Here is a 27,637-nt window from a genome sequence, read left to right on the forward strand (position 1 = left end):
ACACAGATACACTCATTCCTGTTACCCAATGTTAATTCCTGTTACTAAATAACTTTCTCTAAAAAATAAAGATAAACCACTGAATTTTTTTCAATTATGTGTGGTCCATTCTTCGTCCAAGTATTTAATGAATTGCATCATAAAAATTTTGATAAATTTGAGGTTTGGGTCTCCTTTAAAATGAAAAAATGACTTTGCAGTTTTAAGAAAATTACAACTTGCGTGCATGTATAGTGATTTTTTAGTCACAAATATTAATTATTTTAACATGTAACCAACCATTTCTTTAAAGTAAACACTTTGTTGAGAGGAAAAAAAAGGAATTAGTTGACAAGCTTTTAAGTGTGCTTTTTAAATGTCACATGAGTTTTGGTAACAGGGCTGAGAAAAATGCAATCATGTTCCGCTTAAAAACCTTGTAAAAAATGAAATAAAGTTGCCTGAGATGGCCCAATACACATTTTGAATAGTTAAATATGTGTGTTATTGGATTCAGTGTTGAAAAAAGATAAAAAATGAAGTTGAATTTGGAAGAGTTATAACAAGCAAATGGCACCCATTCGGTGGAATGGCCCATAAATAAAAAATACAACTTAAACTCGTCACATAAGGCTTTAATCTTCACAGCTTTAGGGTTAGTACAAAAGTTTTTTGTTTTTTTTTAACAACTTTATTAACAATAATTGAGTATACAGTACAAAATTTTAAACAAACATCACGATGTCAAAAGAGAAAAAGCATTTGAACATATAAGTTTAACCCTTTCATGCATAGTGGTCACTACAGTGGACAGCTGTTCAAAGGTGTTGTTCTGTTGTATATTTATGGATTTTGTTGGTTTATTTCCATATCAGCCAACACAGTGGACACTTATGCATCATCCCATACACTGTAATTCACACCATCACTGTAAATTTGCTGTTCTAGATAAACCTGATCTGCAGAAACATGTTGGAGTGTAAAAAAATTCCAATTGTTATTAGACTGTAATTAACCTTTTTTTTTTTTTTTTTAACAAAAGGTTTGGGTTTTTTTGGCAAATTATCTCCATGCATGTATGTTAAAATGTGAGAAAACATCAGATTAGCAGTATTAATGTTTTTATTTCATAGTTTTATGCAGTATATCAGTAAATACATGTTTCTTTGCTTCTAAAATTAAACGCATGGTGTCCAGCTGAGTGGATATTTTTGTAACGCCATGAAAAATAGGTTCATAAAAAAATTCAATCACATTGTTTGTTTGTTTTTTCATGCCTAAAGAGGATTTTAAAACACCAAGGAAAAAAAAAAATCTTGATTAAGCTTCTCATAATTAATGCATGAAAGGGTTAAAAAAAAATAATGCATAGATTTAAAAATACAACGTATAAAATACAAATAATAATAATAATAATAATAATAATAATAATAATAATAATAAAGATTTAAAAAAAATAAAAAATAAATCTGACAAATATAAGCAAATAAATGCAGCAGAGAGTTCAATCAGTATTAAAAAATTGTTTATAAATAGCCAATGTGTTATTGCTTTATTATCATTATTATTATTATTATTATTATTATTATTATTATTATTATTATTATTATTATTATTATTATAAATGAATTCTAAAGATTGAATATAATTTTCGAATTCTAACAGGAAGATTTTAAAATTCGGGTGTGTTTTGGGTTAGTACAAAAGTTAAGTGTAGGATTTTTTGTTTTTTTATATGTGTCATTATCACGGTGCAACAGGCGGAACTGCGTGTGGGGCGGGGCCAGTGACGTAAGACAACACTGGTATGTTCCAGACTGCTCTCATTTCTACCGCTCAGCTGATCGTTACGTCGCGCGCAAGGCTCAGAACGGCGAACGGGCCGACGGGTACAAACACTCACACACATATACACACACACACACACACACATACACACACATACATACACACACATATACACACACACACCGCCTACTGACGGACTGGACCGGTTGTTTCACCCGTGGAAAGGACCGCAGAAAGGTGACGGGAACTGCGGTGACGCGCGGCCGGATACATGTGCGGCGGTGGCGGACAGGCGCACTGAGGAAACCGGGGGTGTCACGATCGGCGTGGGAGCGCATTCCAAAAAAAACAAAAAACAAAAACCAACCCACTTCCACTGAAAACTACCCTGCTCGGCTATTTGCTCAGACGGTAGGTCAATAACAGCGGTAGAAGTTGCGTCTATCCCACTATCTTTCCCACTGTCTATAGATCCCGTTAGATCCAGCACAGACTGCCTATACGCCCAACTTCACCATATTAGGAGATATTTTGTCCCTAAATATGTCAATCCTGAGTTGATGTGTACAATTCTTACTAAAAAACCATGTGTGTGTGGACTCAGGCTGGTGTAGGCCTACTGTCTGGGCAGCAGCAGTTGTGTGTTACATGCCATGACGCTAGAAATAACATAGTAGTAATACCAGTGTGAACGCATGGCTGCTCCCAGGAGGCATGAAAAGTTAAGTTTAGTTATTTTACTTCAGTTTGGAAGTCCCCTAAGGCCTATCAGTTGCAGCCCACTAATGAGATAGGAATGAAGGTTAACATCCTGTGGTTAGAATGTATTCATGGAAGTGGTGTCATTTAAATGGACAACACTTATTTTATTGAAGAAATGACATGACAATACAATACATAACTTTATTTACAGTGCATCTGTTTGTTATCACACATATGTGGTGAAATTAAAGTTGTACAATATTCTTTTAAACAGATGATACTCTCATGAAATACACAAAATAGAAAATTCTTTACTTGAACCCGTAAATGAAATGAACTTTTCTCTCTATTTAACCTGCCCTAAGTGATTTATCACCATTTATTATAATAATATCCTCTGTAAAACTGTATTTTACACCAATTATTTACATCTGAGGTGAAATTAAAGTTGTACAATATTCTTTTAACCCTCCGGTATCTCGTCCAGCAAGGCCCTTACTAAGTACCAAGTGTGCCTTTTTGGCACACTTGTGGAATAATGTCAAAAAAATTTTCACACAGTTTGTTTTTAATTCTTTCACACTTTTTTCTATTTCATCAACTTGAGCTATAAATAAAAATACCAAATACTCAATAATTGTCACATTTTTTAACCCTTTAAATGCCGTGTTTGTAATGTAAACAAACCTTTTTTTTTTTTTTTTGGGATGCAAAAAATTAAAAAAAACTTTTTTTCAATATACTACATAAAAAGTGGATCACATATTATTTGATTTTTTTCATCCTGGCATATGTCAATGATTAACTCCAACATTGGTTAATTTGCATTATTATTTTTGGCGCTAGGTCAAATGTTCAAAAATACTAGCAGCTGTCACCAAGTGTGCGGAAAATGCACACATGTAGATCAAACTATTAAATATTATATTTTGATTTATTTTTTTGCGCTAATTTGATTTTATTTTTGTAAATCAAGCTCAGCCCAAATCATACATATCAAATGGAAGAAATAGTGCGTTTTAGGCACAACTGGGAGACAGATGCTAGTCTTGTAATTTTCTTTTGTTTACAATGTGTAAATTTTAGTTGGTGGCCAGAATTTTAAAGATCATGCAAAAATGAACAACTTTTGAATTCTAACCTTATTTAAATTGTGAAAAATAATATGAAGTTTTTTAAAACAAAGTGCAAAGTGTGCCTAAAAGGCGCACCCGGATACCGGAGGGTTAAACAGATGATACTCTCATGAAATACACAAAATAAGTGATTCTTTACTCAAACCCATAACTGGCAGTTCCCAAATGAATTTTTCTCTCTATTTGACCTGCCCTAAGTGATTTATCACCGTTTATTATAATAATATCCTCAAAATTTGGATTTTTTTTCAGTTGAAATCATCTCTTTTCCTGTGTTTAACGGACTGATCATGTAGATGTTCATAAAAGCTCAGAGTAAAGTCAAAGGTTATTTTATCAAAACACAAAAATCTGAAGAGATAGTGGCTTTTTCAGTGAAATATATCATTCATTGAACATAAACTAAGTGTCTCCATCCACCGTCATTGATCCAACTCTGTGGGTTTTACTGTGAATCAATGTTGTAGAAGATGACGGTGTTTCCATGGTAACTACGGAGCCTCTGAACGTCCAAATGGGTCATATCTGATGACCAGGAAAAGATGACAAACTGTATTTTACACCAATTATTTACATCTGAGGTGAAATTAAAGTCGTACAGTATTCTTTTAAACAGATGATACTCTCATGAAATACACAAAATAGAAAATTCTTTACTCAAACCCATAAATGAAATGAACTTTTCTCTCTATTTAACCTGCCCAAGTGATTTACCACCATTTATTATAATAATATCCTCAAAATTTGGATTTTTTTTCAGTTGAAATCATCTCTTTTCCTTCTCTTTTCCTATAATCATTTGCAAAAAGAAACAAACAAAAAATTGCTTTTTCAACAGTATCATGATATATTGTGATATATCGTATCATGATCTTAGTATTGTGATTTGTATCGCATCGCCAGATTCTTGCCAATACACAGCCTTAGTTGAAATCATCTCTTTTCCTATGTTTAATCGACTGATCATTTAGCTGTTCCATAAAAGCTCAGAGTAAAGTCAAAGCTTATTGTATCAAAACTCAAAAAATGAAAGAAAAAGCGACTTTTTTAGTAAAATATATCATTAATTGAACATAAATTAAGTGTCATCATCCACCGTCGTTGATCCAACTCCATGGGTTTTACTGTGAATCAATCTTGTAGAAGATGACGGCATTTCCGTGGTAACTACGGAGCCTCTGAACGTCCAAATGGGTCATATCTGATGACCAGGAAAAGATGACAAACTGTATTTTACACCAATTATTTACATCTGAGGTGAAATTAAAGTTGTACAATATTCTTTTAAACAGATGATACTCTCATGAAATACACAAAATAAGTGATTCTTTACTCAAACCCATAACTGGCAGTTCCCAAATGAATTTTTCTCTCTATTTAACCTGTCCTAAGGGATTTATCACAATTTATTATAATAATATCCTCTGAATTTAGCATTTTTCCAGTTGAAATCATCTCTTTTCCTATGTTTAATTGACTGATCATGTAGATGTTCATAAAAGCTCAGAGTAAAGTCAGAGGTTATTACATCATCAAAACACAAAAAAACTGAAGAAAATGTGACCAGATACGATGAAAACCCCTAAGAAACAACTTTTAGAGTCGATGAAAGAGACTAAGTGATAAAAACTAGAAGCCCTGTTGTTGTTTTCACCCCTGGACACAGCTCTAAATGAAAACAATAGAGTTTGATGCTGAAATGGGAGCATTTCTTCTACATGGGTGAGTTTGATTGTCAGGCTTATGAAGGTATGAAGTATAGTGATGTTATTATCTGTGTTGAGTTGCTGGTTGTTGATCCACGGTTCAGACTAAACTGTGACAGTTCTGACTGTGTCTGGATGATTCCAAACAGACATTTAGTGCAGCTACCGACAACACAAACTATACAGAAAATGGAAGTGATTTGTGGTTTTACTGTGGCTGTTTTCTGTCTAAAAACAGAGCTCAGCTAACAGCTATAATGTAAACTATCAGCTGATGCAACATGAGATGATTATAAGACAGTGTTATTTTGAGTGACTGTCAAAATAAGTGGTCATGAGTTTCAGCTTGAAGAAAAAAAATTGATAACATAACATAACGTAGCATAGCATAGCATAACATATCATAACATAACATAACATAACATAACATAACATAACATAACACACCATGACATGCCATATCATACCGTAATGTAACGTAACGTAACGTAACATAACACGCCGTGCCATGCCATACCATACCGTACCGTAACGTAACGTAACGTAGCATAACATAACATAACATAACACGCCACGCCGTACCGTAACATAACATAATATAACGTAACATAACATAACATAACATAACATGACATAACATAATATAACATAACATAGCATAACATAGCATAGCATAGCATGACATAACATAACATAACATAACATAACATAACATAACATAACACACCATGCCATGCCATACCATACCATACCATACCGTACCGTACCATAACATACCGTAACGTAACGTAACGCAGCGTAACATAACATAACATAACATAACATAACATAACATAACATAACATAACATAACATAACATGCCATGCCATGCCATGCCATACCATAGCATGATACAGATGTGTGTAAAGAATGAGCCTTATACTTCACCCTGCTGTCAATAATTTGGAATATTAATACTACATATAAGCCCTTTAAAAACTCACTCATATGTTTTTAATTATTATGGCTTTTGTGCCAGTAAGACAGGACAATATAGTATAAGGTCAGCTCTAACATATGCAATAAAACTGGAGTAAAGGAGACGTCTGAATGAGCCAAGTACTCTTTGTGAACTATCTGAACAATCAAAATAAGTATAAACAGATGTAAGTGAATAGTGTGTGTATTGAGCCTTTAGTTCCAAAAAAAAAAAAAAATGCTAAACATGCTTGTCCACTCAGTGTAAATAACAGTAGAAATATTATATCGACTTAACAGTTGTGCTTTCCTTTTAGGGTGGTGAGGAGAGACCTGAGGCAACATGGTAGATTACTATAACATCTTGGGAGTGTCCAGAGCAGCATCCCAGGACGACATCAAGAAGGCGTAAGTATCTGAAGGGTTTCTCATGTGTTAGTGTAAGAACACACTCTGTCTGGTGTATTTAGGCATATTTTGTCAGGACAAGTTAAATACTGGTAAATATGAACGAGACCACTATATTTATTAATTAAAAATATTGAACAAAATACATTGTGCCTTTGTTTCAGACTATAATATTAGAAAATAGGTTTTAGATATGATATTTAAGTTACAGTAAAGTTGTTGTGTGGCTACAAGGGGGCCATTTATCAGTATATTTTAACAGTATGTGTTCATATTTACGCACATTTTATCCAATTACTGTAGAGTTTTTCTCAAAAGATACATTATATGGACAGATATATTGGGACATATCACACCTACAGCTTATAAGACTTCCCATTCCTGTTGAAATATTATCAGGATAAAAATGTCCATGTCAGTAATTATCATGATAAATGTCAAATCAGTATTTCTTCATATTTAAAGGTTAACTTCTGTTCCTGAGTGAGTGTAGAAGATACCAGGGGGTTAATTGTGGTTTTAAATGATTATTTATACTCATAAAATGACATATATTTCACAAAATATAAGTAGAACATTAAAATGACTCTAATGATTGTAAAAATGTTAACAGTGAATAAAAAAAAATGTAGAATTTTGTCTAGTACACTTTATTTATTCAGTATTTGGATTTTAATCTTTTATTTATCCAGGAAGGTCCCTCTTCTTCCAGGCAGCAACTAACAGTTTCACTTTAAAAACAGTTTCACGTTTTAGAATCAAGGCCTGATATCTCATCATCATAACTTACAAAGTGAAACCATACCCCTTTTTATACATGTATTTATTTAATTATTTTTAAATGATCGTTGATTACGTATCAGACATACAAAAATGGATGTTGACAAGTATTCAAGTCACTATTAGTTATATTGTCTGTCAATTATTATCTTGTTATTTACTTTTATTGCTGTTTGAAAATTCAGAGGTGGTCGGGGGGTGGGGGGGGTCGGCTTGTTGTTTTGGGGGTTTATGCTTAGGGGAGACCCACACACTGTTACCAATTCATGTCAGAAAAGATATGTAATGTGTTCAAAATTTAATAAAGATATAAGTTTAAAAAAGAAAAAAAAGATCCACATGAGCAAATCAAGCTAACAGAAAAAAAAACAAACCAGCTAAAATGAAAAACTCCAAACATTTCTGGAAAAATGATGGATAAACACAGTTGAGAAGAATTCAGACCTTGAGTATTTGGACCTGAGTAAACACATCTCAAACAGAAATGTTCACTGTATAATATTCTTGAAAATCTATTTTGGTTTCAGAACCGAAATGTCTTTTTTTTTGTTGTTATTGTTTATTTAGGTACAGAAAACTGGCCCTGAAATGGCACCCAGACAAAAACCCAGACAATAAGGAGGAAGCAGAGAGGAAGTTTAAAGAACTGGCAGAGGCCTATGAAGTTCTGTCTGACAGTAAGTCTTTGGAGGTTGAACAGTTTGATGCTGTGAGTCATTAATCTCTTGCCAAAGTGCTGACTCTCGGTTACGAAACCCCAAAATGGAGCAGTAGTCAGTGTTTCATTTTCCATTACAAAGAAATCCATCATTCTTTTCTTCTTGTGCAGAAAGTAAACGTGATGCTTATGACAGATATGGAAATGACAACATGCGACACACAGGTAAACAAAAATACTGAATGGTTAATTTTTGTAAAAACTGAGCATCTTCTTTTTTTTTTTTTTTTCAATTCTCTTTTTATTGGTATTTTCATGGTTCACATATTTATTCATATAGCATTTCACCATTCTCATCCATTCATCTGAAAATTACAAATTAATCTCACATCAATACTTCCATGACTCCACTAACCATACAAAATAAGGAAAAACTGAGCGCTTTCATACTTTACTCACCTGACCCTGATGCTTTCATTTCACAGGTTCCTCAAGCTCAGACTTTTCTTCAGATTTGCCAGGATTCACCTTCACATTCCGGAACCCAGAGGAAGTGTTCAGAGAGTTTTTTGGTGGCCAGGATCCATTCGCTAACTTCTTTGGTGAGTCGAAGGCTACGTTCAGACAGCAGGTCTTAATGCACAGTTCGGATTTTTTGGTGAAATCTGATTTGTTTTCATATTTCACATTAAATAAGATAAGATAAGATAAGATAAGAGTTTATTGATCCCACCATGGGGAAGTTTAACAGTTTACAGCAGCAATATGCAACACACCTGTGCAAAAGAAAGGCAGGTAGAAATAAATGTTCTTAAAGTGCAAAAATTTAAGTATAAAATTTAAAGATATTTACATATTTACATTGTGATTGCACATATACATGATGTGATATGGGGGTGGTGAAGGGTCGCTGTGTACAGTTACACAGTCTGATAGCTGTGGGAAGGAATGACCTGTGGAAGCGCTCCTTGCACAGGGGATGTAAAAGTCTGGTGCGACTTCTATCAGTTTTGAGTATGAACTGAATGCGACCCTGAAGTGACCCGCAATCACAAAAGAGGTCCTGACATAATACGTGACCACGCAGGCACACACTGTGCTTATGGAAATAAATATGGAGGGACGAAGAATTTTGACGTTTGTCGCATTTCAATGATGTAAAGGTCGGATAAATGTGACCTGGCTGTTCAGACTGAAGTCACGTTGCAAAATATCAGATACATATCAGATTTAGGACCACGTATGAAAGTGGCCTGGGTCGGATTTGAAAAAAAATCGTATTTGTGTTGTTCAAACTGTCTTTAACAGATCGGATACAGGTCGCATATGGGCAAAAAAATCGGATTTGGGCCACATTTGCCTGCAGTCTGAACAAAGCCTAATATAGTCTTAAAAAGTCTCAACCCTTTGTAGGTCACTTATAGAAATAGTCTGAAGTTTCAACCTTATGCCGCATTTCCACTATGTGGTACCGGCTCGACTCGACTTGGCCTTTTTGCATTTCCATTACGAAAAAGGACCGGGAATCTGGTACCCAGTACCTGGTACTAGTTTTTTGGTATCACCTCCACCGAGGTTCCAAGACTGGGGAACAGATACTAAAACGTGATGTGTAAAAACTTCTGGAAACTCATTGGTCAGAGAGTTGTCTCTGTGACCCGCTGTTTTATAAAAAAAACAGATGCAGAAGTTGACAGTAAATATTAGGCCTGTAACGGTACACGTACCTAACCGAACCGTTTCGGTACGCACCTGTTCGGTTTGGTACACAGCTGTACCGAAATGGCACAGTATGATGAGAAAAAGAAAAAGGAATGAAAGACGTCGTTCGATGCGGAACTTTAAATCCACTCAAGTTCCACACGGACATATTGAAGGACGCACACATTGACCCGAAATATGAAATAGCAGCTGATATAAGGTTTAAAAAAAACAACAAATATGACGTCAACCTGGAAGGAAGAGACTGAAGACCCTCCACCATCATTATAGTCCAGTTTAGGATCACATCAGGTCCCGGTGAAAGACAACAACAGGGTAAGAGACGTTAATAAGACAGATGCTATTTGCCCCATATGATCTACGGTAGTTCTAAAACACACTAGCTCTGTCTGTCTGTCTCTCTCTCTCACGCATGCTGTATAATAGAGGAATAGAACCCGGAGTTGAACATTGAAAGGATGTAAAGTTTCACTTTCGTTTCACGCCAGCGTTACTTATGGACCGTTATGTAATGGAAAAGTGCAATACTAATGTTTAAAATACATTTAGTAATATTAATAATTTATTTTATTTTCTATTTGATTCATAGCTCCAGAATTATACTATTCCTGTTTTTCTATATTCTATTGTATCAAACAATTGGGGGGGAAATGTTCAAAAATTCATAAATGTATTAAAGACATTTTGAGGGGTTTTCTTTCTTCCTGTACCGAACCGAAAAAAAAACCAAACCGTGGCTTTCAAAACCGAAAACGTACCGAACCGAAAATTTTGTGTACCGTTACAGGCCTAGTAAATACAGGGGTAGGTTAATTCACATGATGACAGCCCGCAAAATTACAACATGGTTTGTGGAGGAGATTCAGATGTAAAAATTCAGCATGAGCTTGTCGAGACAACACACAACGAGTGAGTTTTTCAACTCTCTAAGCAGACGACATGGACGTAACGTGCCGCATCACTGTGACGTCCAGGTACTGTAAAGTCGGAGGTATCCTGCAATGGAAACGATCTCCAGGAATAGGACCTGGTACCAGAGTCGAGCCAAGCCGAGCCGAGCCAGATCCATTTAGTGGAAACACAGCATTAGTGTGTTATTGGAGGACATAACAAGACTTTATTACTTTTGTTAAATTAAAAAAATATTATTGTTATGTAGAAAATCAAGGTTAATGAAGTTACCATATTTGGTTCCTTACTTATAAGAAAAAAAAAAAAAAATCTAATAAGTAAATATAAAAATACAAGAAAACACATGTAAGGTGAAAGGAACATGTTTATTAGAACATTAGAACATGACTTATCTACCATTAGTCCAACAGAAGTGCTGATCCAGACCCCTGTCCACATCCACATTATCCCTTTGAACATCATTCCTTACATTAGTACCATTACTTCATGGTACCTAACAAAGCAGGTACTCTCACTGTTCATGCAGAGGTGGACCTTACAGACCCTGTAGACCACATTGGACCTGAGATTGTTGACTCACTCTCCTCACTGGAACTATTGCTGTCACTGTTTTGTAATGCGTGCGGAAATTACCAAAAATAGTCACTTGCCCGATAAAGGGTTAAGGTCATGAATTTACAAATCTGCATTTAATACCTTAAAAAGTCTTTAAAAGGTATTAATTGGAGGACATATTCAAAATTTTTTATTGTTATGTAGAAAATCAAGGTCAATGAAGTTACCATATTTGGTTCTTTACCTGTAGGTGGCAAAAAAAAAAAAAAAAAAAAATCTAATAAGTATGTATAAAAAAATACAAGAAAAACACATGTAAGGTGGAAAGAACATACCTTCAGACCACATTAGACCTGAGATTGTTGACTCGCTGTCCTCACTGGAACTGTTGATGTCACTGTTTTGTAATGCATGCGGAAATGACCAAAAATAGTCACATGCCCGATAAAGGGTTAAAGAACAAATTTCCAGCGGAATATTTAAATCACTACAGTAATTATTACTTGTTTAAATCTGGGTGGGTATTGTGAGTATTCTAATAAAACATGCTTTTTCATTTATAACAACACAACATCCCGTCTTCCCTTACAGTCCATTTTTATTCATTTTTCTATTTTTTTTTCTCCCTCTCAGATGATTTCTCAACGTTCGGTTCATCCTCACGCCTCGGCCCCAGTCGCTTCTTCTCTTTTCCTTCAGCAGGAGGTAAACAGCTGCAAACAGTGTTGTGCAGTTTAAAAAAATGACACTGCAGGAGATCATATTGTGAAAACTGTGTTAAGAGTGTTGGCCCCAGAGGACCTGGTTCATATTTTCTTCTCTTCTCCAGTCGACTTCACATCCTTCTCTACTTTGGGTGGTCTGGATGGGATGGACAGCATGGGTGGAGGGAGGAGCAACTTCAAATCTGTGTCTACATCCACTCGGGTTATAAATGGAAAACGCACAACCACAAAAAAGTATGTACTGTAGTGTTTTTGTCTGGAAATCACTGTGCATAGGAGATGTAATATTGTAAATGTACTGAAAAATAATATCATTAGTATTCAGCTCCATATGATACTGCAGATACTGAACGTCTTACATTATTGGTTCTATTTTCTGCTTATGGTCTAATACACATTACATAAAAATGTCATTTAACTGCAAACATGAAGCTGAATAACATGTTAATTTTAGATTAGATTAGAGACTTTACTGATCCCACAACAGGGAAATTCAATTCATGATGGAGACAGCAGCAGAATAAAGTGTAAGAAAAATGTGCAAAAGACAAGCAATATTTAAATATTTAAAATGTATCTAAATTTTAAAAACATTCAGTCATTTTAAATGAATGGGAAAAGGATAAATCTGGATGTGGATGTTTTTCTAATTGATTGAATGCGGTTCTGCTTTGAGAGTCTTTTAAGGAACATTGTTGTTATACTTTTAGTACCTTTTAAAATAATGGTGGTGTTTTATATGTATGTTCTTATTTTAAAGTATTATGTATAGTTTTAGAACTGATTTTCATTGTGTTTTATGTATATTTTTAGTGTGGATGGTTGGCTGTGATTTCTATTTTGTGCAACCTCTGCTGCTGTTGCTGCTGTCTTTGCCAGGACAGACTGTAAAATATAAAATAATAATAATAATAATAATAATAATAATAATAATAATATAATTGTTGAGCTCGTAGTACTCTCTCCTTCTTCTGACATGTTTCAATAAGAAAGACAGGTATTTTCTTCTTTGTTTCACTTTTATTGAAATGTATAAAAGGAGGACATTTCTCATATTCTAGCGGGAGGCAAAGTGAGGAAGTGAGGTCATCAGCCGGAAGTACAGAACATTGACCTTCAACTTACAAGTGTACAAAATATAAAGTGCATTTACAAGAAAAAATAAGTAACAGAAGAAAAACAAACAAGTCAAAATTTGCATAAATAATATTTGTACATGAGAACATAAATCTAACAACAATAATAATAATAATAATAATAATAATAATAATAATAATAATAACAACAGCAATAGGGGTGTGTATTGGCAAGAGTTGGGTGATATGATACGAGTCACAGCACTAGGATCACGATAAGATAGATCACGATATATCATGATACTGTTAAAAAGGCAATTTTTGTTTGTTTCTTTTTTAAAAATTATTATTTCCTTGAAGAACTGAAATTACACCCGAAATATGCACAAATACTAAATACATTTTTATTTGATCACAACAGGATCTGGTGCTATATCACAAAATATTCCTGTGTTAAAACTTAAATTATGTTTTACAGAGATTACAGTTTAAGATCCTGCTCAAATGTTCATATTGTATTAGTTCATAACTGACATTGTGCAATCCCAACTAAAGAACTAACATCTGCCTCTGAGACAGTAAAAAGTGCTTTTCGGATGTTTCAAATAACCATTATTTAATAAAACAGTGTTAAACAATAATAAATACAATACAAACAAAAAAGAAAAACAAAAATGAACTTCCACAATATCTGCATTTGAATAAATACCTAAAAATATCGATACAGTACTTTTTAATATTGATACAGTATCGCGAAATGAACTATCGCGATATATTGCAGAACCCATATTTTCTTACAACCTTAGCAATAAGTAATAAAACTCTAATGACTATATACATATTTACAACAGAGTTAAGAATTTCAGTTCAGTTCAGTCAGTTTATTTCTTGTATGAAATTGTCCAGAATTAACAGACGGTAATCTGCAGCACGACACTGATTACAAGGAAAAACTAGACCATATCGGCTGAAAAGGCATTGGTTGAAACTGTAGATTATTACACCGACCCTTTGTACATATTGAAACAAACATCTCTGTAGGTTAAAGCAACCCTGAAACAAAATAAATCATTTTCTGTACAGTTTCATGAATATTTAGCTTGGTATTTATTTAAATTAAAGATAAATAAAGGAAACTAAAACACAATTTACAAGTGTTATATTAAAAAAACAACATTTATTATAGTCATACATCAGTTTTATGTTTGTTGTTATTAAAAATGTTTGAGTATGTAAATGGAATCACAGGTTGTTATGTTAAATATTTGCTGTTTTTGTGCATTTCCTGTTTTATTTCACTGCAGCTTTAACTTTGGCCTCATTGAACCGACTGTTTCATAGTCAAATTCCAATTGTTGAACTGATACTGTCGTTGCTGTGATTCATCTCACACTTTGACCTTTGAGATTAGATAAGACTATTCAAAGGTCAAAAATCTACAGAAACAACAAGAAGAGACAGATGAAGGTGTTTCGGTTTCAGTTTCTAAATATGTGTTTGTCTTGTTTTTAGGATAAAGGAGAACGGACAGGAACGAATAGAGATCGAAGAGGATGGTGTGTTAAAGTCTGTCATGATAAACGGTAAGAACACACACTATCTGGTGTTTTGAGGCATATTTTCTCAGGACACGTTAAATACTTATAAATATGAACTAGACCACTATATTTATTAATTAACCCTTTCATGCATGAATTATGAGAGCCTTAATTAAGATTTTTTTTCTGAGTGTTTTTATTCCTCTAGGCAATAAAAAAAAAACAATGCAATTGACATTTTTATGAACCTATTTTTCATGGAGTTGCAAAAATATCCATTCAGCTGGACACCATGCATTTAATTTTTGAAGCAGAAAAACATATTTACTGATATACTGTGTGAAAACTATGAAATAAAAACATTTTTAATGCTGCTAATCTGATGTTTTCTCACATTTTAACATACACTAATACAGGTCATTACTCACTTCATGGAGATAATATGCAAAAAAGAAACCATTTTGTTGAAAAAAAAACAAAAAAAAACACCCAAAAACCTGTTAATTACAGTCTAATAACAAGAACAAGCACTTGATTTACTCTCAAACATGTTACTGCAGATCAGGTTTATCAAAACAGCAAAGTTACAGTAATGGTATGAATTGCAGCGTATGGGATGATGCATAAGTGTCCACTGTGTTGGCTAATATGGAACTAAAACATCAAAACCCATGAATATACAAGAGAACAGCTGTAGAATACCTGTCCACTGTAGTGACCACTGTGCATGAAAGGGTTAAAAATATTGAACAAAATGCATTAGCCCTTTGTTTCAGACCATATATTAGAAAATAGCTTTTATATATGATATTTAAGTTACAGTAAAGTTGTTGTGTAGCTACAATTGTGCAATTTATCAGTATATTTTATCAGTATATGTTCATATTTACACACATTTTATCCAATTACTTCAGAGGCTCCTAATGTTTTCCAGTTAAAGAACCAAAAAATACATTATATGGACAAAAATATTGGGACATATCACACCTACAGCTTATAAGACTTCCCATTCTTGTTGAAATATTATTATGTTAATGTCAGTTGTTATCATGATAAATGTCAAATCAGTCATTTTTTCATGTTTAAAGGCTAACTTTTGATAGATACCAGATGGTTAGTTGTGGTTTGAAATGATTATTTATAGTAAGAACATGACAAATATTTCACAAACTATGTGTAGAACATTAAAATGACTGTAATGATTAAAAATATCAAGGTTAATTAACATTAAGTAAAATAAAGTTGAATTTTCTTTTTCAAATGACAGTGTGACAGAAATGAAGAATGTTTTTGCAATGATATTCATCACAAACTAAAATTATATCATGTCATTTGTCATTGTAGTTCTGTAGCCCAGCCCCCTGTTAGCAGTAAAATACCTGAATAATGTAAATATTGTATCTCTGTGTACCCAAATTTACAAAATTATGTCACAAATTCCATCTTTTATATTGTTTTTTTTTTAATTCAGAGTCAGAATCAGCTTTTTTCACCAAGTACATAAACACATACAGGGATTTCTCTCTCATATATGATAAATACAACAGAGATATCTGCTTATATACTTATTGTTACTTCATTTTTTTTGTCTGTATCATTTTCATCTCTATGACTAAAACCTCTCCTCTATATTTCTTATGGTATCGTTGAGGTCAACTTCTTCAACAACTGTAATTCAGAAAATTAATTCACATTTCATAGTATTCTTATGTATTTTACTCTGACAGGTAACACATCCATTAACCCATAAAGACCGAGAGCAACCTTTGTGGCAGTTCACAGATGTTTTTTTCTTTCTTAAGTGATTTAACACCATTCATTGTAATATGGTCGTCTGTGTTTTGCTTTTTTAAAATGAAAATGAGGTATTTTCCTATATTTAATTTACGGATTGTGTAGATGTTCATGAAAGTGCAGATTAAAGTTGACAGTTATTATATCATAAGCAGACAAAACTGAAGAAAAACTCACATTTTCAATAAAATATATCATTAACTGAACACAAACAAGTGTCTCCATCCACTGTCATTGATTGAATTCCATGGGTTTTACTGGTGAATCAATGTTGTAGAAGATGACGGTGCTTCCATGTTCACTATGGAGCCTCTGAACGTCCAAATGGGTCATATCTGATGACCATGAAAAGATGACAAACTGTATTTTACACCAATTATTTACATGTATTGATAAGAGTAGTGGATCAGCAGGTATTAAACAGTTTAGATCAGTAGATGATTTTGGTCGATGACAGATGTTTGGGTCTTTTACCTCCTAAGACCCAGGAAATGTCAGCAAAGTACAAGCTTTTTTTGTTTTATATTAAATAAGTCCAATCCAATCCAACTTTATTTGTAAGCACTTCAGAACAACTGCAGTGGACCAAAGTGCTGTACAGAAGAATAATTAAAACCAAAACAGGAGAATAAAATACAGAATAGATTAAGAAGCCATACAATTAAAAACAATATAAATAAATAAATAGATAAATAAATAAGAATAGAATAGAATAGAATAGAATAGAATAGAATAGAATAGAATAGAATAGAATAGATAAATAAGAACAATAAACCACTACCAAATAAAACACAGAATAAATAAGTGCCTATACTGTAAACATCATGATGCAACAGTTTGTTTCAGATGCAGTTTTTAAAATTTTTATGGAATGTCCTTTGTGGTGGACATTTTTCTTTTCTTTTTTTTTGTATAAAGTTGTGAAACTCTTGTCCACAAATGTTGACAGAAAACCCATAGCTGGGTCTGAAGAGGTTATGTGTTAAAAACAGTTCTGTGATCCTTTGTGGGTCCGTAGTCTAAGTTGATAATAGTAGATTTACTGGATTGTTGTGTTGTCGACAGGTGTGGAGGATGAAATGGCTCTTGCGCTGGAGCTGAGCCGAAGAGAAGGCCGTCCCCATGTCTCACCTCAGAAACCACGTCTCCAGCAAAACAGATCTCCCGCCGAGTCCCGCTCCAGCCCTTTCTCTGCAGCCACGCAACGGTCATTTAGCTCCGCCCCGTTCTACAACTACGGCGGGACCGTGGGAGGCAGCGAGGATGATGAAGATGACGAAGAGCTGCAGATGGCTCTGGCATGCAGCCTGTCAGAAATGGAGGCCCAGCAGAATGCGGCTGCCACCGACTACATATCAGGTGCTCGGGGCGGGGTCAGAGTCAGAGTCACGAAGGTTAAAGGTGCCAACCGGGAAGCTTGTGAAAAGGGTTTTAATGAAGGGAAACCTGACGAGGTGCAGTTTAATATGAGCTCAGGGTCCGGGGGTCAAGGGGAAAGGGAGGTAAAGGGAACCAGGGAACCAGGCTCGTCTCCAGAGTCGTCCTCATCCGCTAATACCACACCACAAAGCCAGTACAGTGGAGAAGAGGCCGCCCCCAAAGATAGGGACGACAGTTTGAAGAAGAAAAAGTGTGGATGTGTCGTGTGCTAATCCAGGCTGTGTGTGTTTATTTTGGATGCCTTAATCTTTATACAGAAGTGAAAAAAAAGTTTGCAGACACCCTTAAAATTTGACACAGTCTCAAATATTATCATTAAATTTTTTTATGTTTCTAAAGGTGTGGCTGCTTCAGACAGACACAAACTACTGCAAATGATTTTTAAGAAGAAATAACAAAACTGAATTCTTGACCGTTTCAACACATCATGCCCTGGATGTGTGCCATTCATTATCTTACTGAAATATTCAGTTTTGACCTCGATGGAACAGAGCATGTGCAGAAGGGAGCATGTGGGTTTGGAGAATGGAACGATATTTGGCAGAGTTCAGTGACTTAAGAGTGATTCTTAACCTATAAAAGACCCAGAGCTACTTTTGTGCCAGTTCCCAAATGAATTTTTCTCTCTATTTAACATTTCTTAAATAATTTATCAACATTTACTACAATATGATTCTCTGCATTTTGCAGTGTTTTAGCGAAAATCAGGTATTTTCCTATATTTAATTCACTAATCATGTAGATGTTCATAAAAGCTCTAATTAAAATTGGGGGCTATTATATCAGAAACAGAGAAAACGGAAGAAAAAGTGACTTTTTCAGCAAATCTGTCAATTGAACATATCCTTAAAATTTTACACAATCTTAAAAACAGGGTGGGGAAGCAAAATTTACAATGAACATTTAGTTGTTTTTTCTCAGCAGGCACTACGTCAATTGTTTTGAAACCAAACATATATTGATGTCATAATCATACCTAACACTATTATCCATACCTTTCAGAAACTTTTGCCCATATGAGTAATCAGGAAAGCAAACGTCAAAGAGTGTGTGATTTGCTGAATGCACTCGTCACACCAAAGGAGATTTCAAAAATAGTTGGAGTGTCCATAAAGACTGTTTATAATGGAAAGAGGAGAATGACTATGAGCAAAACTATTACGAGAAAGTCTGGAAGATACTATTAAAGAAGAATGGGAGAAGTTGTCACCCGAATATTTGAGGAACACTTGCGCAAGTTTCAGGAAGCGTGTGAAGGCAGTTATTGAGAAAGAAGGAGGACACATAGAATAAAAACATTTTCTATTATGTCAGTTTTCTTGTGGCAAATAAATTCTCATGACTTTCAATAAACTAATTGGTCATACACTGTCTTTCAATCCCTGCCTCAAAATATTGTAAATTTTGCTTCCCCACCCTGTATTATCATGCAATATTTGCAGAAAAATCTTTTTTGTGTTTCTAAAGGTGTGGCTGCTTCAGACAGACACAAACTACTGCAAATGATTTTTAAGAAGAAATAACAAAACTGAATTCTTGACAGTTTCAACACATCATACCCTGGATGTGTTTCATTCATTATCTTACTGGAATATTCAATTTTGACCTCGATGGAACAGAGCATGTGCAGAGGGGAGCATGTGGGTTTGGAGAATGGAACAATATTTGGCTCTGCATTTTGCATTATTTCAGTGAAAATCAGGTATTTTTCTGTATTTAATTCCCTAATCATATAGATGTTCATAAAAGCTCTGATTAAAATTGAAGGTTATTAGATCAGAAACAGAGAAAACTGAAGAAAAAGTGACTTTTTCAGCAAATCTATCATTAATTGAATATAAACCAAGTGTGTCCATCCACGGTCATTGATCCAACTCTATGTTGTGGAAGATGACAATGTTTCCACGTTCACTACGGAGCCTCTGAACATCCAAATGAAAATATGATAAACTGTATTTTACACCAATTATTCACATGTATTGATAGGATTAGTGGATCAGTAGGTATTAAACAGTTTCGATCAGTAGATGGTTTTGGTCAAAGGTGGATGTTTGGGTCTTTATGGGTTAATGCAGTATCTTACAAACGCATGGTGTGTCCTAAAACTTTTTTCCACTACTGTTCTAACATCAGTGTTCTACCAAAAGACGCAGTGTGTTCGCATGATCCTAAGCCTTTTCCAAAATCCTAACATCTCTAAAAGACATAATAAGTCATCTTCGATAGGGTTTGTGGAACTGGTTGACCAGCATTCGATTATTAAATGTTGATAATATAATATAATAATGATTTGTAACAGAAAAAACTGTCACAATTGACTACTTATGACCTTAACTAACCTTAAGATAATAACCATGTAAAATCGGGGTCAGAGTACTAAATAGCAATTTAATTCCTGGTGTAGTCCTTATTTTAATTTTTTTATTATATATTTTTTTCCCTCAAAGTCAGCAATTTCAGTTGACAAAGTTCACATTAGTCACTACATTACCTGAGTTCAGTTCTGTCCACATTGATAGTTTGTAAAATGTCCTAAATCAGGGGTGTCAAACTCATTTTAGTTCAGGGGCCACATTCAGCTAAATTTGATCTGAAGTGGGCCGAATCAGTAAAATAATAATATATAAATAATGTCAACAACAAACTTTTCTCTATGTTTAAGAACGAAAAAAGTAAATTTACATTAGGAAAACGTTTACATCTACAAACTATCCTTTCAAACAATGTGAATAGCATGAAACTGAAAACATAAGTGTAATTTTAACAATATTATGCCTCAATTTATCATTTACACGTGTACATTATAACTTATAGATCACAGTGGATCTACAAATACACAAAACATTTAGTAACAAGCAGAATATTGTTAAAATTGTACTTATTTCTCTTAAGACATTTCAGGTTCATGTTTGTTCAGGTTATTCACATTTTTTGTGAAATTATACTTTGTTTTAGTGTAAATACATGAAAATATTTACATTTACAAAGAAAAAAAATTTGGAGTTGTCATTATTTATATGTTATTATGATAGTATTTTACTGGTCTGACCCACTTGAGATTGAATTGGTCTGAATGTGGAACCTGAACTAAAATATCGTAGTGTAATTTTTGCTTTTCACAAATTCATCCCAAGGGCCAGGCTGGACCCTGTGGCTGGCCGGTTTTAGCCCCCGGACCACATGTTTGACACCTGTGTCTTAAATACTGATTATTTGCTCAGACTGACTCATGGGTCTGTTTGTAGTTCTTGTTGGTTTTCTTTGTCGATAGCTGACCCGTATATCTCCAGCTAGAACATGAGATTGTTGTGTTTTTTATGCATGTGCCATAGTGTAAAGCATTGTTTCTCAATGCATGTATATTTGCCAAAAATTGGAGTGAGAAAGAGAAGGATTTATATGCAGCTACATACAATAGGTAATCATTTTTGATAGAAGGATTTTGTGTGGTTGTGTGTGTGTGTCTGCGTGTGTGAATTTGCATGTTTTCTGCATCGGCTGGTGTGTGTTTTGGTTTGTTTAGACCTTTCCAGATAATTCTCTCAGTTTTATTCTCTGGCACAGAATCAGAACTGTGTCGATACTTGTCTATAGCAATGACTCAACATCTAAAGTGGCCTCAGATCCTTCATTGGTGCACACGACTTTTTTTTTTTTTCTTACAAAGAGCTGGGTTTACTCACCATGTTTACCAGATATCTTTACACACTGCTGTATGCCTTATAATGCTTTGTGAATACATACAAGCTCTCAAATTAAGGTTTTCTAATGGGCATTCCAGTGTTTACCCTGCTACCACAGTGTCTTTACTGTAGTTAGCGATGAAAAATGAATGAATTAGCCTTGGGTCTTACACACTAAAGTCATCTGACACTGATAGATGTTTTGATCACGTATCAAAAATTTATGAAAATTAGGGATGTATTGATGCCGATACCAGTATTGAGTATCGGTACGATACTCAGCGTGAGTACTTGTACTCATAAAAGTACTCCAATACAACTGCACTGATACCATTTACAGCAGCGTGACATTTGCAATTAAGTACAGTAGGTATGCATGAGTAATGTCAGCAGTGTGGAGATTTTTCAAAATAAATGACGGCGACAAAAGTAACGTTAAAGACACAGACGGATACGGATGGAGCGTTCTGTCCGTCCTCTGCGTACATTCCATTCATTTTCCAGGTGCTGGCGGATGTGAACCCAGACGAAGAATACCACCGGGAACTATGGAGGTAGAACAGGGGTGTCAAACTCATTTTAGTTCAGCCTAATATGATACGAAGTGGGCCGGACCAGTAAATTAATATGAATAATAGGTTAAGAACTTATAAATAATGTCAACACCAAAGTTTTCTCCATGTTTTTGAGTGAAAAAAAGTAAAATTCCATAATGAAAATGTTTACATCTATGAACTGTACTTGAACATAACATGAACAAATATGAACAACCTGAAAATTCTGAAGAAAAATAAGTGCAATTTTAACAATATTACGCCTTAGTTTATCATTTATACATGTGCATCACAATTTACAGATCACAGTGGATTTACAAATACACAAAATGTTTAGTAACAGACAGAATACTGGTAAAATTCTGCAAACGTCTCTCACGTCATTTCATATTGTTCATATTTGTTCAGGTTATTCACATTTTTTGTAAAAGGATAGTCTGTAAATATAAACATTTTTGTGTAATTTTACTTTTTCTTTTTTTTTAAACACTAAAACAAAGACAAATATTAGCGTTTTTCATTATTTACAGGTTGTTATGATTGTATTTTACTGGTCTGACCCACTTCAGATTGAATTGACCTAAAATGATTTTCACATCCTTGATTGTTAATATCTTCATTATAAATTTTGCATTTCACAAATTCATCCCAGGGGCTGGATTGGACCCTTTGGTGGGCCGGTTTTGGCCCCCGAGCCGCATGTTTGACACCTGTGAGGCAGAGGATGTTTTCAAAGAGCGACTGTGAGTTAGTGAAAAACTACTGATATATTTATGACAACTGTCCTCATCAATATCAATATCAACATTAGTATCCACATTAATGTTACCTCTGTCATCTTCATGTTTGTTATTACTGACTTTCTTCTTCTCAAAAAACTTTACTTTTCTTTGTGGTATTTGTCCAGTATGGTTAATTAAGAGCGATGCCCCCTGGTGGATTAATTGAGAAGGCTCATTCCAACACATTAAATGTCAGTAGCAGCACTTTGTTACAGACTAATGACAATAAAGCACATTTACAAAAGTAACTAAGAACTGTAATGACATTATTAAGTACTCATTTCGGTATTTGGTATTGGCAAGTACTCAAATGTAAGTACTTGTGCTCGTACTCGGTCTGGAAAAAAGTGGTATCGGTGCATCCCTAATGAAAATAAATGTTTGGATTTTAATGCACTTTTATTAAACTAAAATATCCCTGAGAAGTGACAGCCCTCAACAGTCCTAACCTAATCTGCTGCAGATTAGACTACATTTCTTAACTTAATTATTTTTTACAAATGACACATGTGCTGGTTTTTATTATCCGAATGTAAGAAAAGCACTTGGGAGAGAATGTTTGATGCATATATAAGCACAGTCGTACATCTGATTGTAAAGCGCAATTGTAAATAACCATAATCTAAAATGTTATTTCTATCATTATTATGTTTACAATGCTTACACCACTATTGCACAAGTGCCAAGTAAAAAAAACAAACAAACAAAACTGATGTCTTTTGAGGGAAAAAAATGATGAACGTATTTGTTGTAATAAATTTCAGTACCAGCTTTCTTGATCTCCTTATCTGCAATACAGTAAAATGACAGAGCTTTATATTTATGTGGGATATCTGGGTTAGAGCTAATAGAAAGTGGTCAAATTCAGCTGCATTGAGGTGGATACAGACATTGCATTTGATCTGAAGTTAAAGAAATAGAATGAAACTGTGAAAAAGCTGAATTCTGATGCTGCGGAAACCTTACTGATTTGGTGTAGGTGTGTATGTGAAGGATGGAGGGATGTGAGTTAGGAAGGGCTGACTAGCCAGGCTTCGAGTCGTCGCCCACGTCTCCAATATGTTTACTGACTGAAATACAATAAATAGCAATTTTCTTGTCAATTTTGCAGTCAGAGATGTTCATTAAGTCGTTGTTGCCAATTGTGAAACAGAAACAAAATAGTGTGAATGAGGCTTTCTCATGCAAAAATATTTCAGCCTGTGATATTTGTACTCCATTTAATTGCAATGTGTTGTTGTGTTTTTGCAGATTAAAAAGGAAGTGAATAAAGAATGAGTTCAAGAGTAGTGGGGATATTTGACTTTTTTTGTTTTTATAATTGCTATTCATTGAAATAGTAAAAATAACAGGATAAGTCTGTCTCCTGGTTCTCTGGTCTCTTTGAATCTCTCTTGAACAGCAGATGAAAAATGAAAATGATTTGCTGAAACTCTGTCCATGCTGACTTTTAATACTAATGCACACAGTACGTTATAACATTTATGCCTTGTTTTTTTTTTTTTTTTTTTTTTTTTAAATCTGTGAAGGCCTGCATCTGAAACCCTGTTCTCCATTTAACTCAAAACCATTCTTAACCCTGTAAAGCCTGTACCATTAAATCATTGACAGAAAGTTCCAGTTCTTTAAACCTGGAGCCTTTATTGGTCCTTTTGAAAAAAAAAAAAAAACATTTTTAAAATTTCTTTTTTCAAATATCAGTTTCCATGTATGTTTCAGTTTTGTATCATATTTGATACATTGGGTCTCAATGCTTAAATATTTTTATTTTTAAACAAACAAAAACATAATATAACACAAAAATGTCTGACAAATTGGTAATTCCTTTTCAAAATTGGCAAAGTTCTGCCTTCTTCCTCATTAATGACAATCTTGTACTGTCACTGGAAAGGCCTCTGGTGAACAAATTCCTCCCCCCTGGTGGATTATTTGTGTATTGCATATATTTGGGTACATCAGATTTTTTAAGGAAAAAAAAAAATCACACTGATCATGTAGAGGGCTTCAAAACTCATGTATCAAATATGATACGTTTGGTATTATAGGGTTAAAAGGATTTTGTTCTTGTTTTTATTTTGCAGTAAAGCCGATTATGCAGTTTGCATGACATGGAGCGTCACAACACTGGTCATCGAACATCAAAATACACTATATGGACAAAAAAAGTGTGCCATATCAGTTAATCATTGAATCCAATTAGTTAATTTGGTTTCAGTGTATAAAATCAAGCCCCATGTAGTTCACCTTTACAAACATGTGAAAGGAAACTGTTGTAGGTACCACTACTGTGCCAAGTTTGTAAAATTTCTTCTTTCCTATGTAGCTAAGTGGGATTTTTACAAAGTAAGCACAGTTTTTGTCCATATCGTGTGTTTTGATTTGCTCATATTACACAGGGATTACCTTTTAGTGCCTTTATTTCATTTGTTTGATCTACATGTTCTGCTGTTTTCAACTGTAAACTAATGAGAGTTCTAATTGTCATTTCAAATAAAGTTTTCTTTTTTAAATTTCTAATGTGACACAACTAAAAAAATTTTTTTAAAATAAATTATTATTATTCCAGATCTATTATTATACTACTGGGAGTTAAGTTAGAATTAGCGATTTTTGTCTCAAACTTCCTGCTTATTGTTTCAGACTCAGACTTCGAGGCCTTCACAAGCTAACCTGATTGGCTCATGCTGCTCTGTGCCCTAACCCTGCCCGGAGGTAAAGAACCAGAGTGAAAGTCCCGCCCACAAAATCAATCATTCCTACTCCTACCCTTCACAACCACATCCTGTAGCTCTCTCCAACGTCCCATCTTTTTATTCTAAGTCACAGTCATACGTAGTGTTAGTAGTGGTGATACCTGTAACTGTGAAGTATAACATGTCCTTGTACATTTATTCTTACAGGTCAAATTTCCCTTGATGCACTTGTCTCTCTGCCCACCATGGCTTCTACCTGCTGAATGACGTTTTACAAAACAAAATTGTATTTTATATGTATGTGCCTGAGTGTGTCTAGATTCTGGAATGATAGACTGGAAACTTTGTATTTTGAGACTCACAAAAAAAAAAAAAAAAAAAAAAAAAAATCTCTGCATGACAGTGTTTCATCTGGACTTTTCTGGAAAACTGTAACATAATAGATAATTGTACACAAGGAAGGAAATGATGATTGTGAACGTGGAGGCAAAAAGAAACATTCTTTGAAATATTTCAAGCAGAGAAAATAAAGCATTTTCTGCTTAAGATATGAATCAGTTTGTGGTAGTTTATCACATGGGTAAAAACACAGAAAATAACTAAGCAAAAATGACATTTGACAATATTTTCATACTTTGTTGACTGTTTCTTGTGCGTGTGGACATAAAATATGTCAGTGTTGCTCATAAAAAGGTAGTTTCATATTTTTTAATCGATTGAAAAGTGGAAAAGCAAAACAAAAGTCAAGGCTTTTTGTTTGGTTTTTGCTGCATCACATCACAAATTTATTCAGGTCAAGTCAAAAATACATTTTTATAGTAATTTTCTATCTGTCTGCTACATGAAATAAACACAATCATCAGGGTGAATTATTTACATGAAATCACAATGGCTTACACAAGACAAAATAAACTTTGTGCACGTGGGTGGGAGTGAGAAAAAGAAGGCGACATGTATTTTGTGATCTGTGTAAAGCATCGGTTACAAAATGACCAGTGCTTGAAGCAAACAATCATATCGTCAAGGGGAATGAGAAGACTCACAAATACAAACTTGCAAGAAATCAACACACAGACACACACACACACACTGGACAGCAGAGTACAGTATTCTGTGGACACGGAACACCACACGGACTGAAACCTTCCCGTATACCATCAAACCTGACAACATTGTCATTTGAGAATCTTTAGTGTTGCTTTAGTGTTATTTTAATTTCAATGAGGTTTAACCCATAAAGACCCAGTGATACTTTTGTGTCCCAACTAAATCTTCCTATTTAACCTTTCTTAAGTGATTATCACCATTTATTGTACTGCAAAAATCCAAATCTTACCCAGTGTATTCTTCTCATTTCTAGTCAAAATATCTCATCACACTTAAAAAAAGACATAATCACCTAATGAGTAACTTTTCAGTGAGATGTAAGAACTTATTTTTAGACAATAGATCTTGAAAATCTTCTTTCAAGAAATCTTACCAAGATAATTTTCACTTGTTCCATTGGCAGGTTTTTTTTTTTTTTTTTTTTTTGCTAAATTCAAGATTGTTTTTGCTTAATTCAAGCAAAAAAAAAAAAAAAAAAATCTGCCAATGGAACTGGTGAAAATAATTTTGCTTAATTCAAGATTTTATTTGCTTAATTCAAGATTTTTTTTTTTTTTGCTTAATTCGAGATTTTTTTTGTTTAATTCAAGAATTTTTTTGCTCAATTCAAGATTTTCTTGCTTAATTCATGATTTTTTTGTGTAATTCAAGATTTTTTTTTTGCTTAATTCAAGCAAAAAAAAAAAAAATCTGCCAATGGAACAAGTGAAAATTATCTTGGTAAGATTTCTTGAAATAAGATTTTCCAGATCTATTGTCTAAAATAACTTCTTATATTTCACTGAAAAGTTCCTCTTTAGGTGATTATGTCTTATTTTAAGTGTGATGAGATATTTTGACCAGAAATGAGAGAAATACACTTGGCAAGATTTGGATTTTTTCCAGTGTGTAATATCATCCTCTGTATTTTGCATTTTTTTCAGTGAAAATCTGGTATTTTC

The 27,637-nt window shown here is 34.0% G+C and overlaps 1 protein-coding gene across 2 annotated transcripts; it reads left to right on the forward strand.

Annotated features, from left to right (window-relative positions):
• The first annotated feature begins 1,832 nt into the window (after positions 1-1,832).
• On the forward strand, positions 1,833-26,135 carry dnajb2 (DnaJ heat shock protein family (Hsp40) member B2). 2 transcript variants are annotated; one of them, XM_030124392.1, is made up of 12 exons: positions 1,833-2,104; positions 2,139-2,178; positions 6,587-6,677; positions 8,025-8,134; positions 8,287-8,340; positions 8,601-8,717; positions 11,938-12,009; positions 12,134-12,263; positions 14,618-14,688; positions 17,503-17,796; positions 25,537-25,608; positions 25,797-26,135. In XM_030124392.1, the coding sequence occupies exons 3-11, from the start codon at positions 6,613-6,615 to the stop codon at positions 25,563-25,565; spliced, it is 942 nt and encodes a 313-aa protein (XP_029980252.1). In that variant the 5' UTR covers positions 1,833-2,104; positions 2,139-2,178; positions 6,587-6,612; the 3' UTR covers positions 25,566-25,608; positions 25,797-26,135. The 2 variants fall into 2 exon arrangements, with proteins under 2 accessions (XP_029980252.1, XP_029980251.1); XM_030124391.1 differs by having other exon boundaries at positions 1,833-2,178.
• Positions 26,136-27,637: the final 1,502 nt, after the last annotated feature.

Source organism: Sphaeramia orbicularis, chromosome 21 (genome assembly GCF_902148855.1).
Source record: "Sphaeramia orbicularis chromosome 21, fSphaOr1.1, whole genome shotgun sequence".
In the NCBI taxonomy this organism is placed as follows: Eukaryota; Metazoa; Chordata; class Actinopteri; order Kurtiformes; family Apogonidae; genus Sphaeramia; species Sphaeramia orbicularis.